An 18,150-nucleotide genomic window follows, 5' to 3' on the forward strand; every position below is an offset into this window, starting at 1 on the left:
CTGGATCCCCTTAATCAGCTGATTAGTGCTGGGAGGAGCTGTTTGTTTGCTTCTGCTGTGTGTTTTTAAAGAGAGAGGGGGATGTGGGGAAAATGCAACTGGATATACTGATGAAAAATCATCCGTCAGCCGTTGTGATCTTGCGTTGTGTGTATTTGCTGTTTGTGTGAGCATCCGTCTTTGCTCCATTTAATTAAAACAATAATAACATGATCAACATGAAATACAACTGAAAGCTGAAGGATTTCAAAGAAACTTTGAACCTGTTGGTAATCCTCTTAGTATTTGCAGGACGTCTGTGATGCATGTGCACAACTGTCTCTCTGTCTTTCTCTCTCACACACACACACACAGTCCTGCACCTCACATACACATGTTCATATTATATTTCTGATTTATTATCTCATGTACTGAAAATCAAAGGAAAGAGAGACATACTGGTAAATAACAGTGTATGTATATGTGTGTGAAAAGCATGTGTGAAGTGGCCCATAACTGTACTGTGCCACTTTATTCACTATCCAACTCCTCTCGTTCTCCATCCAGGGCACGGCGTTGGTGTTTGCTCCACAGCGAGGTGAAACTCTGAGACTGTTTTGTCAACTGGCCCAGCAGGCCGGACTCTGCGCCGCTCAACACCAGCAGTACGATGCTCAGGTCTGGGATGTTCACTTAAAGGTAAGAAGCATAAACAAGAATAGAAAGACACTCAGACAGTCAGCATGTCTCCAAAACACTGCATCTCGTAAAGTCATTTTGTACAGAGATCACAATATAATCCAAACTAATGCTATCAAAGTCTGCAGGCAAGGTGTTCATAGAATCAGTTATATAAATGTTTGTCTACTTTCTCACCATGAGGAAAGTTTCAACCAAGACAACAGTAGTAACAAAATGTTTTGGTTAAAATTCAAGGATGTATTTAAATTATTTTCCATTCCATATTAATACTATACTAACATGCCGTATGTTTGTTCCTCATGAGGGAGCATTTCTGCTCTGCATGCACAAAATGAGGTCTGCGAGCACAACGCTGTGACGAGTGCGCACTCGTCCCTCCCTAAAAGCCCGTTCACTTCTGCTCAACACTTGCATTATGTCAAAAGTAGCATGATGCGAAAACCTGCATTTTGAGACTGGAGGCGGGGACAGTGACTGGGGTCTCTGCTCCTTTGATTGGTCACTTTGGTCACACCAGTTTATTTTTGCTGACAGAATCATCAGACAAGATGCCGGAGGAGAAAGAGGTAACTTAACCGAAGAAATTCTAATCTGATTTCTACTTTCCAGACTCTCTCTGGTTTCTCAACCGTCTTTGACTTAACCTAAATGTGAGGAACACCACCTCTACAATTCCCTAACCAAAATGTTACATATTTGTGTTGACAGCAGTGTCATATATGATTCATGTAGTTTTCAATAGTGCTAGCCATGGATGTAACTCCTGCTAGCTAGCAACAGGGAGTGCTTTCAGCCATTAGCTAATATTACTCTCTTACTTTTTTAAGTGCAAGTGGTCAGTCTAGTTGATGTTGTTTTCTTTCTTTAACTTTGTTTTGAGCTCCACAAAATGAGCTCATGGTATGGTAGACTAACGTTAATGTTCCTCTGTCATGTGGACTGTTAAGGTTGGTTTAGAAACCAGAGAGAGTCTGGAAATTAGAAATCAGAATAGAGTATCGTTGGTTAAGTTACCAATTTTTCCTCCAACATCTTCTTGTCTGATGATTCTGCGCGCAAAAAGTAACGCTGGTGTTGAAAGTGACCAATCAAAGGAGTGAAGACCCCAATCACTGTCCCCATCTCAAAATGCAACTTTTTGCATCGCGCAAGTGTTGAGCAGAACCAAGCGTGTAGGGAGGGTCGAGCACGTTTGTTGGGAGGGTCAAGCATGCGCTGTTCTCGCAGACCTCATTTTGTATGTGCAGAGCAGAAGTGCTCCCTCGCGAGGATGCTTTTCCACTTGCTGATACTGTTGTGTGTGCGCAGGTTCTGAGACTAATTTAACGCACTGCTACTGTGAGCTTAGTTTCCAGAGCTCTTACTTGCTCTCCTCCTGAGAATGGTCTCCATGTAGCGGGGAGAGGCGGGCGACTGCAGGATGGCTAGCTAGCTAATTCTTGTCTCATTGGCATCTGGTAAACAGACAGAAAGCCAGAGCAGGATGAGAGCCTGAGGAAATTAGTGCGAAATACACGGCTGTTTTAAAGACTAAAGAAAATAGAAAATCAACAAGTGGTGGTCAATGATGATATAAATCAAAGTATGGGAAAGACTGCAGGGACAGCAACATGCAGCAGCTTAATTTACCTCAAAAATGTATTTTTTATTCCAGTCTATTGTATATATAATGTACATTACAGTAAGTACACAATCAATTGTAATATCAAATAGCAACACTTAAAAAACTGTAATACTAGGGATGCAACGATAACGTGATAACTGATAATTACCTGCTTCTCATGGCCGATAACAGATACGATAATTTCACATTTTTGGGTTTTAAATACACCTCAGGGTAAGAAGGGCTCAGATGTAGTGAGAAAATATGGCTATCACCGTCCCACGATGGACTAGCCTACAACTACCAAGTAGAATAGTGATGCGCTATCGTACATAAGCGTACATATCACATTGGCACCCAGGAATCATGATAGTATCTAACTGAAAGATCAGCATATTGTCCCAGCTCTCGCAACTACACTGTAAAAACCAGGGAATCCAGAGTCTGATGAAGCCGCTCATTTTGCTTTATAGAGGCCAACAACATGTGAGTGTTGTATTAAAATAGACGTGGATAAAATGCCGGTTATTACAGTTCAGTTGCTTTTTCAAAATGTGCAGAATCTGTTGCTGCATAATGAAGAAAGCAGCAACAGTCCAGGTTGAGTCATGTGCCCTCAGCTTTAATAAAAACTAGCGGATTAGCCTGTCGTTTGATGTTTAGAGACACTTTGTGAGACACTTTGTGAGGCACACAGGAGCTAAAAAAAGCTGCCTTAACTCGGCACCGTGAGGGGAAGGAGAGAGAGGGACAGAGAAAAGAGAAGAGGAGTGACAGAAAGCACATGAGTAGGCAGTGTTAAAAGAAGTGGTGTCCAGCTGTTAACTCCATTACACACAGCTACAGAAGAACAGGACAGCAAGGAGTGGGCTAAATTGGTGCACACATTCACCTGCACTGGTGGGGCAATTGGACAGACTGGTCATTAAAGTGCCTGTTAAAGTGACTCAAACCTCAGTGAGGAAAATCTCCCTCCTCTCTCTCTTTACCATTTTTCCTTCACCAAATTTAGTTTTACATTCACTCACATTCTATACTGAAGTGAGTCTTTCAAACTGTATTTTGAGCGAGCACACAATTACAGGTTCAAGACAGGTTTAAGGCTCAGGTCAAGTCGTCCCACTCACATCTGACACTACCCTGCAGCAAGAGGGTCGCTGGCAACTGTTCTCATGTGATACTGTGAGTCTGTGCAAATCCTGCCTCTTAAAATGTTCGTTAATATACGAACAATTTGAATTAAAAAACATTTTTTGTTTTTTTTGGAAACATAATGCCAGCCAGGTCACATTTTATTTATCAACATAACAGTGAAACTGTACCCTGACTAAGAATTTTCCTTGTTGACAAATAGTCATCATTTTGGGCCATTAGCCGACTAGTCGCCCGCACGTTTACGATATTAATTTAATTATTAAATGATACATTTTGGGTGGCGCAACACAATGGTTTAAGTTGAAGGTGTGAGAAAGAATATCAGATCAGGACTCTGCATCAAAAGATACTCAACGTTAAATAATAACAATATTCAAATAAATGGTATTGGGAGTAGGGACGGGTCCCAAAACCCGGGACTAAATTATCAAAGACCGTAGTATTGATAAGCTCTGATGGTATCGGTTCTTTTATCGGTACTTTTACACATTTTGGTTTAATTCATTATCATCCTGCAGCCTCACCTGCGCTCTGAGCCTGGGCTGACTTCCTACACATCTACACACACACACACACACACACACACACCTCCTCGACAAGGTGGTCAATGAACAGCTGAGTGGTTGCGGTGGAGACAAAGTGAAGATAATTCGAAAAAATTACTCGGCAGCTGCACTTGTTACTATAAGTGCAATTAAACCTAAGCGAGTAAGAAGCCAATACTTAATCAGTACATGTGTTCAGCAGCATGAACATGTAGACAGTGATATTCAATATGCTCCGCCCTCAGTCTCTCATCCACCCTCACTAACGTTATGTGTTACACAAGGATAGCACGCTAGTTTGGCTAATAGTATACTGTTACTAAGAAGCTCAAATGACAGCTGTCTGTATGTTGACTAACTTAGTTTGACAGTTAATCTTAAAATTGGGCAGATACTTTTAAACTTAGCTGCTGGCTGAGACAAACAGCCTCTCCTCCCTCTACCAGTGCTAATGATACCTGCACGCAGTGAATCACATCAGCAGAGAGGGAGCAGGACAGAGGACAGCAGGACTGACTTACAGTGACTAATAAATACCAAACTTCACTCAGTATTGTGAAGTCAGGAATATTATTAGATGGTGAATTTGCTGTTGTAAAAATTACTGTTGCTGCTCTAGAAACAACAATTTGTTCTATTTAAAATATTCAATAATCCTGTTCTGAATTTTTTTTTTTTTAAATTAATACATTTTCTAAAAAGCAATTATTTAGAAATGAAAAAGAACCAATAAGAGTATCGATAAAATCTTAACCCTAATTACAGGCAAAAAATACTTGATCAGGCCATCCGTACTTTTTGCTGAAGAGCTCACTGGCTAAAAAATCTCATCTAATATAATGAGTTTGTTTGCTTTCCTCACTTTCGTTTCTCTTCTTGTGCACTAAGCTGAACTGCCAATCAGAATGATCAGAGGGTCTGAAACAAGTTAACATGCTGAATGGGCTGGAAAACAGCTGGCAAGAGCTGAGTAGAGCCAATGGTGACGGACACATCACAAAAACTAGGGGACAGACGCTCGCGATGGCCCAACACTGACTGACAGCCGAATATCGGCTTGGTGTGTCAGGGCTTTAAGACCACAAAGGACCTGCTCTGTTCGGTGTACACTTACTCATCCACCCTGACATCCTCTAACATGTGTGCAGTACAATAACGTCACATTTCATGAACTTAAAAAATGTTGTCAGTAAGTACATTTCAGGAAATAATGACATTTCTCGAAAAAGAAACTGGCAAATCAAGTTAGTGGTATATTAATGTCTTTTGTGCTGAGTTTTATTTCTAAATTTAGTGTGTAACTCCTGATGAATTGAGGACAAAATTAAGTTTAATCTTCTGTTCAGTCTCCTCTCTTAGTTAAAACTGGGAAGAAAATGGACAAAATAGGTCAGATGAAGGGATTAATATATAAAGAGAGAGACCACGGATGACTTTTAGTATAAATGGGACAAACACTTGTACATTGTACACAAGTACATTGAATTGAGGACTGGCCTCCGGTTTAAAATCCTAAAGGTGGTGGTTTTAAGCATAATTATTTTTAGAAAAGGGACCAAAATTCTAGGAAAGAATAAAAACTAGGGACTTTAAGGAGAGAAAGAGAAAAGGAATTTAAGAAGGACAGAGAGAGAAGGAGCTCCGGTGGCGTTAGAGTGGATGCTGCCATTGACTTAAATCTAAAAGAAATACAACTTTTTTTGAGAAAGCTGCGGAGAGAAATGATTCGGCCTCAAGGCCACAGAATACAGTCATTGAATAATTCTAATGGTTCAGCACCTCAACTGCTTGGGAAAATTGCCACTCAGACCTGTTTAGTGAGGAGAGTTGCCTGACAACAGAACATGAACAGTGAAATTCAGACTAAAATTGATATGGGATTTTTTTTTTTTTTTTAAAAAAAGGGACCTGAAAATATGTTGGGTTTTCCTTCCTTTCTTTGGCATGTAAGGGGACCGTCGGACCTTTCAGCTCACTCTTGAAATGCACACTTCCATCTGCGTGACACACACACACAGTCACACGTACACACACATGCACAGTGGGGTCAGGTGCTGCATGTGGATATGAGGACAAGTTGAAGTGCCCCCCTCACATCTGAAGGTGATTAAGTCTCCTCCGCTTATCTTCTGATGAACACTCTGAACAACCCCTGTGTGCTGGTTTGTGTGTGTGCTTGTATGTGCCTGACTGACCATTCTAGACACACACACACACACACACACACACAAACTGTGCACACACACAGCTAAGAAACAAGCTATATCACAATCCCGCACAGACCAGACATCACTCAGACAGCATATTGGCTAGACATTACACACAAACACACCTCATGATGATATCACAGCGAAACATACACTACCATTGTGCGTGCACACACACACACACAAGCCCCCAAATGAGCAGCTGCTACTCATTTGCACTACAGATTAGCTTTCTTTAGCTATATTTACTTTCAGTGGGTGGATCAGAACACAAGAAAAATGCCTATCAGAACCAACAGTGGAACACACACTATGGATTTTCTTTCACTGTGGCTTAAAACAATCAAAGACCAAAAGCAGGTGTATCAATTTTGAGAAGAAAAACAGGAACTGAAAAGCCTACGTGCTCTGTCTTTAATACTGACGATTCTAGCTGTTGCAGTGTCTCTAATTTGTGAGCAACGCCTGCTTAAAATGAACTTTTACTCTCAGTGCCCCTGTTTTTAATGAGTTTGAATGAATGTTTTACATTTTGTAAAATGTTAAAATGTGTCATTAATCTGTTGATTTGATCAGTAATTTTTAATGTTTCTAATAACAACAATAATAATAATAATACAAATAATAAATTAAGCCTGCACATCTTTAATTTTTTTAACTAAAAATGTAGTAATGAATAAACAAATTCTGTAACCTGCTGTAACTTAAACAAGGCACAAAATGAAACGTGTAAGACGCAGAAAGAGCAGAGTATCAGTTTACCAGGAGGACAATGCATAGTGTAGCTTAAATATTTGTGACATGCTGGTGTAAACAGGGTGACATGGGTAAAGTCAGTACAAAGATATTAATGAGTAATTTTTTACCAGTATCAGTATAACATTAAGTAGCGGCCTAATCGTTGACCAAACGTAAGTCGACCAAAAACATCATAAGTCGGCAAGATTTCATTGGTCACTTAGTTGCAGAACAAAAAAAAAAGTGCAACTCTATTAGAAGCTGCGCCTTGTCAAAATCAATCAAAACCTATAATCACTGGAGCATGTGTGAATTTACTTTGAAAGGACAGACACAGGAAGTGTCCATGCTCAGCAGTCAGACAGGAGTCAGGTTAATCTCCAGGGCTGGTACCTGCGGTTATTCCACAGGCTAGTTAATAACATGTTGGGCAGGAAATCCAAAGTGTGGGATCATTTTGAGAAGGTGAAGGACGAACCCAAGGTGATATGTAAACTCATCTTCATTGGTCGACTACAAACATGACGTATCATCTGAAACATGGAAGTAGCTACATGTCCATTAGCCCACAGCGTCATTAACAGGCGGCTCGCTCAGTGTGTGACGTGCACTTGGAGATAAAATATAGGCCTATATTAATGAAGGTTCATTAGTACGGTTTTGTATTTCTCTGTAATGTAGCACAGTGTTAACAATGTTACTGATACTATTCTTTCTCACACCTTCAACTCAAACCACCAAAATATATCATTTAATAATAACATCGTAAACATGCGGGCAACTAGTCGACTAATGGTCCTAAATGACAACTATTGGTTGACCTGGAAAATTCTTAGTTGGGGGGCAGCCTTACTATTAAGTCCTAAACACTAGCTCATAAATTAACAAATACTAATATTACAGTAACATTATTCATTATGCATAAAAGGATATTATTAGTTACTCTTAGACAAGGACATTTAAACTTAGTGATCGTTCTGTGACTCCAACTTGCTCTCATCTAACGTCAGTCACCAGCAGTCCAGCACAACTGAAACTGGGACAGTGTGATCACACGTGACAGGTTTACAGATACACTAGCAAGTCAAGTCAAAAAGTCAGGCATCCAAAATAGTTTCAAAACTGACCCCAAAAAGTTGAGTGCCAGATATGCCAAAGGTAACTGGCAGATATCACAGATCTACAACAAGCTTGGCAAACCAGCTGAAACGTCTTGCAAAGTATCCTTTGTCTCTCGCTTCAATCAATCACAAATATTTCTCACTGAAGCTTCCATGCCCAAAAACTGATATTCAGTATTCAGGACAGGCAAAATCAATGTAAAACTAGAAAGGTACTCAAAGAGCTTAGACCTCCACCAACGCCAATAGTCCAGTGTTCTATGATATGCAAGTATAAGCGCAACTACTACATGTCTAGATACACAATATTATACAATTGGCTATGTAACTATTGAGCCATACTGCCATCACATGCCATGTCTTGCAATGTTAACAAAAGTGACAATCTATGTTTCCACCCTGTGATTCAGATCCACTCCTAAAATTAATGGCCTCTCCTTTGGCCCACCCTTCCAACAAGTTTCATTCAAATCAAGTCTTAATCCTGCTGACAAACAGATAAACAACACTAAAAACAGAACCTCCTTGGAGGCAATAACCAGACTGATGTTCAATGAAATTCACTAACTCTTCAAACAACACCGTCACTGGCTCATTGTCCCAATACATGTTGTTTACGAATCATTAGTATCGACAGCAGAGCTTTGTAAACCTCTACGATCATCTCATACCACTGATAAACTAAGTTATCACCCGACTCTGGCGTCAAGCTAGCACCACACTTCCATCAAAACTGAAATCATCACACAACAATATCTTGTAATTGGTTGAGTTTCCTTGTCTGTCATTTAGGCAAAGTTTACTTCTGTTCATTCTCCCACAGCGACTCACAAGCCCCTCCATCTGGCACCGACGCCGTTAAACAAACGTACCCCTGGTAGCTGTGAGTGCACTGGCATTCCTTGCTGTGCCAGATTCGACACACGTCAGATTTGATTTTGTTTGGAATATGCCGCCTGTCTTAATGTTTGCTTTGTGTGTGTGTGGGGAAAAAAAAAGAGCAGGGAGTGTTTTTAGCCGTTCTTTATAAACCATCTCTAGACCCCCAGCTCGCTACTCTGCAGTTTTCCAAACATACACACACACACACACACACACACTCGAGGGACTGCAGACAGCAGGCAGGCAGGCCCGGTGTGCAGCGGTAGTGTGTGTGTGTGTGTGAGTGTAAGGCGTGTGCTGGGACGGGCAGACAGGGCTAGCGCGTTATCCTCTTATCCCCACTGTTGTGGAATAGAGAGGCAAGCAGCTGGAGGGACTGCAAGCAGCCTGATAATGCCAGCGCTATTTTCTAACCCGCCATCTTAATCTTGTTACTCAAATGGTTGTGAAGAGAGAGTCATGAATTTTAATTTCTCTCAAACACACACACACACACATGCAAGAGAGTGTGTGTGCACATGTGTAGATACCCCGTCTCCCTCACATGCATAAATAGTATCCCCACTGTGTCCATGCACTCACACTCATTTCCCTGCCTCCTTCTTTTCTGTCTCCCTCCTTCACTCTCTTTTTCTCTCCCCCCCTCAGCTGCCTGGCTCCCCCCTCCCTTCCCCCCTTTTCTCTGACATATCTTCCTTCACCCTTCTCCACTCTCCCTCCCTCTGCTCCCCTCTATCTTCCCATTTCCTACATCACGACCCACTTCTCTATTTATTCAAGCCTGTCCTTCTATCCCTTCCTCTACTCATCTCTCCATCCACCCAATCCCTCATTCTCTGTTTCCTAATCCTGCCGAGAGAGACCCCAGACATCCGGTTCATCCGTTCCTCCCTTGTCTCAGAGCCCCCTCCTCTCTCTTTTTTCCACCTTGTTCACTTACTCTCCTGTCTATACAAGCAGGGGAAGAATAAAAAAAAAGAAAGAGGCAGAGAAATAGAGAGCACGAGAGAGGGAGACAGAAGCTGGGGCGAAAGTGGCAATAAAATAGATGACTTGCACCTTGGAAAGGAGGAGAAATAAAAAGAGAGAAAAGATTGTGGGGTCGGTGGGGTGGGGGGTCGCGTTGAGAGCCGATTTAGCCAGCCACCCATGAAGCTGATTAGGCAGCCTGCGATCAGGAGGAACAGCTTTGCTTGTTAAACTTTTCACCTCTGCGAGCTCTCAGCCCTCACCGTGTTAAGGCCCCCTCCCTCCCTCCCTCCCGCCCGCTCTATCCCTCCATCCCTCCATCTATCGCTTCCTTGCTCCTTCCGCCTGGTAGAATTTGAATGTGAATGCTGGCCGTGGTCCCCATAGCAGGCTTAGCACAGGGGGCAGGCAGCTGCCCCTCCACGCCCAACCACCCCCTGGGCCGTCTGCTCTCGCTCTCTCTGCCTGCCTCTATCAGTCTCTCTCTCTAGGGGTCAGAGGTTCAACCACCGGCCGGTGCCTGGAGGGATGGCCACAGGAAGATAACGCACATGAAGGGCACTGGGGGAGAAAGGGAGGGACGGAGGGAGACAGGGAAGAGGCAGACACGAGCGGTTTGGAAATGAGAAAAAGGCAGAATGAGGAGAAACAGTGTGGAGGTGAAGATCTCTGACTCTGTTAGGACGAGGAGTGACGAGACGGGAGAGGGGTGTGTCAGGTAGCCATTTATAACATACAAACTGATTGTTCTGTGACAAGAAATGTTCAAGATCACCACTTCTCTGGTTTTACACCTCCAACATAAACTACTGTAATACATTAATAATTAACAGTTATAAAGTAATCTACCAGGAATGCGTTGCAGATAAAAGTTGGGCCAGTTTTTTGTGGGATAATAAAATAGTTTTAATTTTGTATATTTAAGTTTAATTCTGTCGAAATAATTTTGATATATTTTAAATTTCCCTTTAAAGCACTTTGGTCAACACCTGTTATTTTTAAATGTGCTCAGCACATAAATGTAACTTTTTGTTTTTTTTGCTGGGTCCTCTGTGTGGGCACCCTGCTGTGTCAGCACAGTGGTCTCATTGAAATGAATAGGGGATTGCGTTTTTTCATGCAGTGCTAATGTCAGCCTGAACACGGCCTAACAACCACCCAGAGGAAGCTTTAAATACTCTGATTATTTCAAATGTCCATAGTCCTGTTAACTCTTTGTACTCAACCGCTGCTACATGCTACCTGCACAGACACTCTGCATATCACGTGTTTATAACTGTGTACGCAACTGTCCTGTCAAAGTATTACAGTATATTTGTCTCAATACAGCTGAATAAAGTGAGAGATCTGAAGGGATTGTAGCTTCACTGAGATCTACCTCAGAGCAGAAGAAAAACTTTTGTTAAGGAGAAGTAGTTCTTCTTAAAAATTAATGACTTAGCCCTAAACTGTTAGTTATTAGCGGATATCAAATTAACTAAATTAACTGTCATGTTTAGTCTTGATTTAAATAAATGTTTCTACATGCTCCAATACCTGCATCAAACTGCACAACACATAGTTGGAGTTTCACCCACGTCCTCTTCGAAACTTCTGTTTCCAGGATAACTGAAATGCTCACTTGAACTTTGGCTCATAAAATTTGTCTTTACCTGCCGCTGTTTTCTCAGGAGTGCACGACCGCTACTGTGCACGGCGATGGCTCACTCCCTAGCTACTTCAATCATCAGCGCCGGAAAAAAAAGGATGTGTTAATTAATTTTTTACCACTTGTCCAATCAGGCAAGGAAATGTTATGTGCCTCGGGCAATTAGGAAATCGTTATTGTTGAGTCACACATCACTGTTTTATGTCACACTCTACAACCTAAGTTAAATGATTACGTCTTGTGGTATTTTAGTTGCAGTGCAGAACACAATTAAAGGACTTATAAGCTGCTCTGGATATTTTGATGCTGGGAAAAAGGCCGCAACTTAATGATTTTCACTACTTTCACACAATGGCTTGATTTGTTGTTAAAACAGCACACAGTCAGCGTTTGAGTTCGTAGTGTAATTAGCCTGATGGATGATCACTTCCGTATTACTTACATGCCGCTGACGGGAGTGAATTTGAGGTCAGTCTGAGTTTCTGTTTGTTGTGGAGAAACCTTTTCACACAGTCCTCCCCTATCCTGGTCTCACCACACACATGCACACACAGACAACCACACACTCTCACATGAGCAGACCCACTAAACTCACTTTCATAAGTCTCTGATCATTTGGCCAGACGCTGGGCGAGCTGATTAGCTGGTGCATGCCCAAACTGCCAAGTCTGCTTAAAAGGGCACGGAGTGGGCATCCCACAAAGCTCTGTGTGAGTGTGTGTGTGTTTGAAAGTGAGAGTATTTGTGTGCGCAAGAGTGTGCACACTTGAGCTGGAATTAATTAGTCAATTGATTGATTTAAAGTAAATGAAGAAGCAACTATTTTTCACGCAAAGGTGTCAATTTTTCTGCTTTTCCTAAAAGTCTTACATTAGGAACTATTTTCTGAGGTTTCACAGATCTAATAGTTAATAAATTAATTAAGAAAACAATTGGCAAATCAATCAATAATGAAACTAACTGTCCATTTCAGCCTTAATCCATTTATTACTGCAGCGCCATGTGGCATACTAACCTCAATCTTGATGGTGACTAACAAATTATTAGTATTACTGTGCATAAAAATCCATAAAAGTTTTTCTGTGTGTCAAACTGGTGTGATTTTAGGCCTCTAAACCAGAAATCTGCAAACTAGGATGAAGAGCAATTTAATAAGGAAAGGCATAAAAACTTCCATTAAGAGGTCTGCGGTGGTGATATTTCATACTAACTGTTAAAGTGTTCTTTTTTAGTTTATGATACATGTATCCACAGTTGATGTGCGGCCCATCTTCTTCAATAGCGTCTGCTTTTGAGCTCTACAGCGTTCTTTAATTACACATCTCAGTCTGAACTGTCATGTTGCAGGTTTGATGTTATTGACAGGGTTTTTTAAATTGAAGGATCTCAGAAAATACTGAGAAAATTAGAGATTATTACCTCACTCACTCAATTTTCACAGTAATATTGATCCATCTCAGAGTAAACTTGCGTCATAATCTACGTGACATTTGTTAATCTTGTCACACGCTACAGAAAGGAGCGCCAATCACAAGATCCCAAGCCCATACAATAGAGTCAACCTTTGCATTATACTTTGGAAACAATCTTAAGAATAACTCTCTAGTCGGCCTTCCTACTTACAAGGATGAGATCCGGGGGTGCTACACACATATGCAGGGTGTTCTGACAAATTGAGCCACCAGCTCAGAGAGACCAACCAGAAGTGATCACACTGGACTACTACCTCTGTAAATGTAGTCAACAATAGAATGACTCATTATGTCAGGTAGGAAGTATCTATGTGATCGAAAGTATGGGTACATCCTTAAATGCACTGCAAATGCTCACATCATGATGGTAGGTCACTCTGAATGGAAGCTTTATTTTAGAAACCAGACAGCAGTGAAAATGCCTTTGCAACTCTAATCGCCAACTGCCACTTGTGTTCAATAGCAGTCCACCTCCATGTTTTGATGCACATGAACTGTACTCAAGACCACCTTTTTAAATCTGGTCTGCTTAATTTCAGTAGCATGACACTGGAGAGGTGAGCAGTTAAGGGGTTGCATGCAACACAGACCCAAACACACAGTCAGCATCTTAAATCCCTAGGCAACCATGACGCCCCAAAATACAGATGAAATCAGACAAAATATTCCACCAAACTGAAATACGTGTAAATACTCTGTGTAGAATTTATAGTCAGTGTGGATAACACTTTGCATGATTGTTTGTTTTTCAGATGCTGACAGAAGGAAAAGACGCATACGATGAGAACATCCACTACCCTCTCCTCATCACCTTGACCAAAGGACCTCAACCTGTCAGCCACATTCACTAAACCAAAACAAATGAGCCCTCCGCTCCACACAGTACCACTCCACATGCTTCTGGATATGTGAGACGGAACGATGCTACAGAGTCGTGTCAACAATGTGAACCACAAGCGATCACAAGTGAGGAGGAAGAATTGCACTGAAAGAGCAGTATTAGAAAACAGTAGGGTGCATTTGTCTCAGTGTCAAGTGCTTAGTCGCAGAAAGCAAATCAAGCTGTGGTCATATCTGAGATATTTTTCATACTAATACTGGCCACTGAGAGGATTTATTATCAGATGATGCATGGCTTTGGACAATATTTGAGCGTGCATGTTTTGTAGTGGAGTGTTGAAGAACGTCTCATTTCCGAAGCAGTGGGGATACTTTCGCTGTGGCTGAGGAGTAAGAAAAGGAGAGGCGGATCTACTCCACCCTAGTATGTTTCAACCATCTGCCATATGCCAAATAACTAATGTCAACCTCCACGATATCACCCGGCCCTTTAATCAGTTGGCCTGTCACTCTGTTGACCAATCACTGCTCGGATCAGCTAATCACTCATCCCTTAAGTTAATCAGCCATCCAGGAAAGTGAGCCACGTTGCCAAACAGTCATCTGACCAGCCAGACAAGTAACCCAGTCCATTCAGTTACCTAATGTGGTGGTTAATCAGCCAGTAATCCATTCATCATTCCAGCCAACAATTCAGCCACATGTGTAGTCAGTTAACAGGTCAGTCATTAACGTGGACATTTCCTCCGTCAGTCCTACTGTAGCTGTCAGCTATTCAGTCAGTTGGCCCTCTTTAACCAGTCAGTATTAACCTATGCCACTGTGTTTCTGGCCCCAGCATGGAGGCCAGCTCTAATTCATTAACCATCGCAGACTGTGGAGCAGCTCACAGTTTCCTGTATTTCTCTTTGTTCCCTTCTTCCCCCGCTTTAATTTCTCCTAATATAACTCATTCATCCCAGTCAGAGGTCAGTATTAAGGATATTTTGTGCATTACTTACAACAGTACATTAACATATTAAGGCGCGTTCAGACGAAGGAGCAACTGTTGCTGCCCAGGAGCTACAGCTCGCATACTCATTTGGGCAGAGCAACATATCAGTATCATGATTCATGTCATCTTAGATTCTGGATATCATAAGTGTTGTCTTTCTGGCTTTAAAGGCTGCATTGCAGTAAAGTGATGTAATTTTCTGAACTTACCAGACTGTTCTAGCTGTTGTATTATTTGCCTTTATCCACTCAGCCAGTATATCCACATTACTGAGGATTATTTATCAAAAATCTCAGCGTGTAAATATTTTGCGAAAGCACCACGAGTCAACACGACAATATCGTCGCAATCTCAATAGATGTATTTTGTAAAACATGTCGAAATACTTGATTTTCTCCATATCTCCCAGCCCTAGTACACAGCAACATCACATCCTGCTTTACTGCTAATTTGTTAAAGTTTTAAACCGCCACAGATCAAAGTCCATGCCGTCATGACCCCTCCAGGTTGCACTGACAGCAGTTGATATCAAACATATTTGGTAACGGAAATGGGACTCACCAGCTGAAGCCTGACTCGTTCACAAACATTCAGCAGGTCCTGCGGCAGCTGCTCAGCGCTCCTCGTCTGAACCCGCCTTCAGGAAGTGAGTCTAAAGAGAGACAGAGAGAGAGAACACATGCACATCAGTGTGATGACTCCTACTAATGGCATTTATTGACACGTGACCCCAATACTGTGCAATAGATTTGTTGTTGTTTTTTAAACGTGTGATACACTGTGTGGAACAGGATTTATTTGCATATTTTCTTTCCTTTTTTTTTTTTTTTTTTTTAAATAATGCAGCCCTCTTGAAAATCTCTTACCCCCCATGTCCACTGGGTGCAGACAATCTACTGCCGAAATTCATGATTGGCAGGTCTATGATGAGCTACATTCACTTTTGAATGTATATAATGCCTATGAATTTAAAACTGCATTCACTTCTTTACAAATATACAGCAAAACTATATCACCTGTTTATGTAATTTCTCTGATAAAAAGGGAAGGAATGTCACAGTTTTCCTCTGCTAATTTAGACTACAAAACAAAGTATCTGTGATCATAAACGAGCTGCAGACATGTTTTCAGTATGCATGAAAAACACAAAAAGTGTCTGCAAACAAAACACACTTGAATAGAAACCAGACGCAGCCACATCCAGTGGACATACGGGGTTAAATAGGATTAAATATTGATCAACTATGTGCAACCATAGTTCTTCAATCTCACCAAGAGCAGAAACCTTCACACATTTCAGACCAATTGCTCCTTCATGTTCTGTTGGCATTCTTTTCTATCAGCACAACTAACTGTTTTACTCAGGTCTTTTTCCATGCATTTATCAGTTTCTTGTTTCTTGTGGTATTAAAAAAAACGCCAAGTGTCAGAGGATCACCTGAGCCTAAAGTTGTACCTATCACTAGTAAAGTGTTTCCATATTTCACTGTGATCCATTGCTGTATGCAACAGCCAAGAAGCTATGCAGTATCTCTCAGTGGCTGCTGTTTACATTCCTCATGTTGAAAAAAACATAATCCACCTTCAGAAATGAGCGGTATTCCCTGTGTGTAACTACTCAGAAAAGTAAATTAAGCCAGTTTTATCAGTGGTCTCAATGCTTTGAGGGCTTAAATTGCATTGCAAAAAATGTTCCCATTGCAAAGGTTTAGAAGTGTGTTTAATTACATTTTTATCTGTAATGCAGTTTGCTGTATACCTTTGATATTTGTGGGCTAGTGCATAAATACCATCCCAACTGTGACTGTGTGTAGTGACTTCATCACTGTCTGCTGTGACATCACCACCACTGACTGTGGTGTTTGCAACACTTTGGCATCAGGTGCCACGGTTTACTGTTGCTGCTTCTTGCAACATCACTGCCTCTATCTCCACCTGGTACACAAACAATCTGCTGTGATCAGTGCTCGTATAGGGCCAGTACTCGCTGGCATGCAGTACCAGAACTTCCACAGTTACTCTTGGGTGTGACATGGCTTTTTCTTTCGTGCCGGCACATCTCACAAGCTGCTGGTAGTCTTTTTCTGCCCTCTCCATATCAAGTTCTCTGGGAGATTCAGAATGGCCTTAAATGAACTGCATTACCCAGAGGGCACTGGAGGCACAACGGGATGCTCACCTGTCAGCTAGTCTAAGTACCGTTACATGACAGTAACGTTGCCCTGGCTGCAAAAGCGTAGCACAAAAACAACACAAACAGAAGAAGACAGCAGGCCGAGAGCAGCAAGCTAACATGAGCAGTGAAGAGCCCATTGGTGTATTGGTAAACGTTATCATCAGTAAAACCACCTGTGTCTGTCGTCACCATTAGTGATGAGACGACCAGACCACCTAGAAAATTAAGTAAAGGTTCATGTCATTCACCTGCCACGAGCAAACCAACCCATGAAACACCGATCCCTGACACGCCAACATGTGAATAAGTACCGGCACTTTTTTTTCCATTTCGAGCACTGGCGGTGATGTCACATTTCACACAGTGATGCCGTCACTTGTTGTTGTGATATTAGTGTTGTGTGCTAGGACACTTCTCACTGTGACATCAGCAGACATTTAACAAAACCCTGGTGGTCAGTGTCACACACTGGCTCAGGGAATGTGAGAAAGAGGGAGTTCACGCAAGAGGTTTACGCAAAGGAATACTTCACCCCATGATGACCATTTGTGTATCAGTTACTCACTCCCTGTTACATTTGATTTGTTTAGGAAAACATTCATTTTCACTAAAACTGTTAATGTATGTGTGAGACCGTTTATACAGAAGTGATTTAAATATTGCAGTTTGAGTGAAAATGCATGTGTTTAGTTAGTACTGAGCGAGTTTTGCTGTGTTAAACATGGTCCCCTATGACTTCACTTTATCGAGAATTTCCCCCGCTTTGGATTCTCTACATGCATTGATAAACAAATGATAATGTGTGGGGTGAAGTGTTCTATTAAAACAAGCAATTTATTAAACTATGATGAACAAGACAATAAGGGTGGAGTGAGTAGATCAACAACGAAAGCAGCGAATGTGTTTTCATGTGCCTGTCTGTGGCGGTGTTGAAGATGCAAAACCAAAAGAAGATTGCTCAGAGTGGACGTTAGATGTAGGAAGGGAGAGACAGAGTGAGCACAGGGGCCAGCATTTATAGCTAAAGGGCCCAGGTGAGCCTGATCAGCTGACAACCCACCCATATTAGCAGACTGCCTGCTAAGTTTGGCCGGGACAGTGTTATTCAGAGAAGGTCAT

General features: G+C 41.6%; 1 protein-coding gene and 1 long non-coding RNA gene across 3 annotated transcripts in view; one reads left to right on the plus strand and one right to left on the minus strand.

The window, feature by feature from the left end:
- The window catches only part of camkmt (calmodulin-lysine N-methyltransferase), a 146,823-nt gene extending 130,164 nt beyond the window's left edge, over positions 1-16,659 (plus strand). Inside the window, exons 10-11 of one of the 2 annotated variants that reach the window (XM_049600218.1) lie at positions 547-678; positions 13,774-16,659. In XM_049600218.1, the coding sequence (XP_049456175.1) occupies positions 547-678; positions 13,774-13,872 (231 nt within the window). In that variant the 3' untranslated portion in view covers positions 13,873-16,659. Of the gene's footprint in view, positions 1-546; positions 679-9,580; positions 10,445-13,773 lie in introns of those variants that run through there. The other variant, XM_049600217.1, reaches the window with a different exon arrangement.
- On the minus strand, positions 545-15,506 carry LOC125903346 (uncharacterized). Its single transcript, XR_007451293.1, has 3 exons — positions 15,417-15,506; positions 2,046-2,135; positions 545-671 (listed from the first exon to the last, which is right to left on the minus strand). It is a non-coding gene; the product is annotated as an uncharacterized LOC125903346 (long non-coding RNA).
- Positions 16,660-18,150: the final 1,491 nt, after the last annotated feature.

Source organism: Epinephelus fuscoguttatus, linkage group LG16 (genome assembly GCF_011397635.1).
Source record: "Epinephelus fuscoguttatus linkage group LG16, E.fuscoguttatus.final_Chr_v1".
NCBI lineage: Eukaryota > Metazoa > Chordata > Actinopteri > Perciformes > Serranidae > Epinephelus > Epinephelus fuscoguttatus.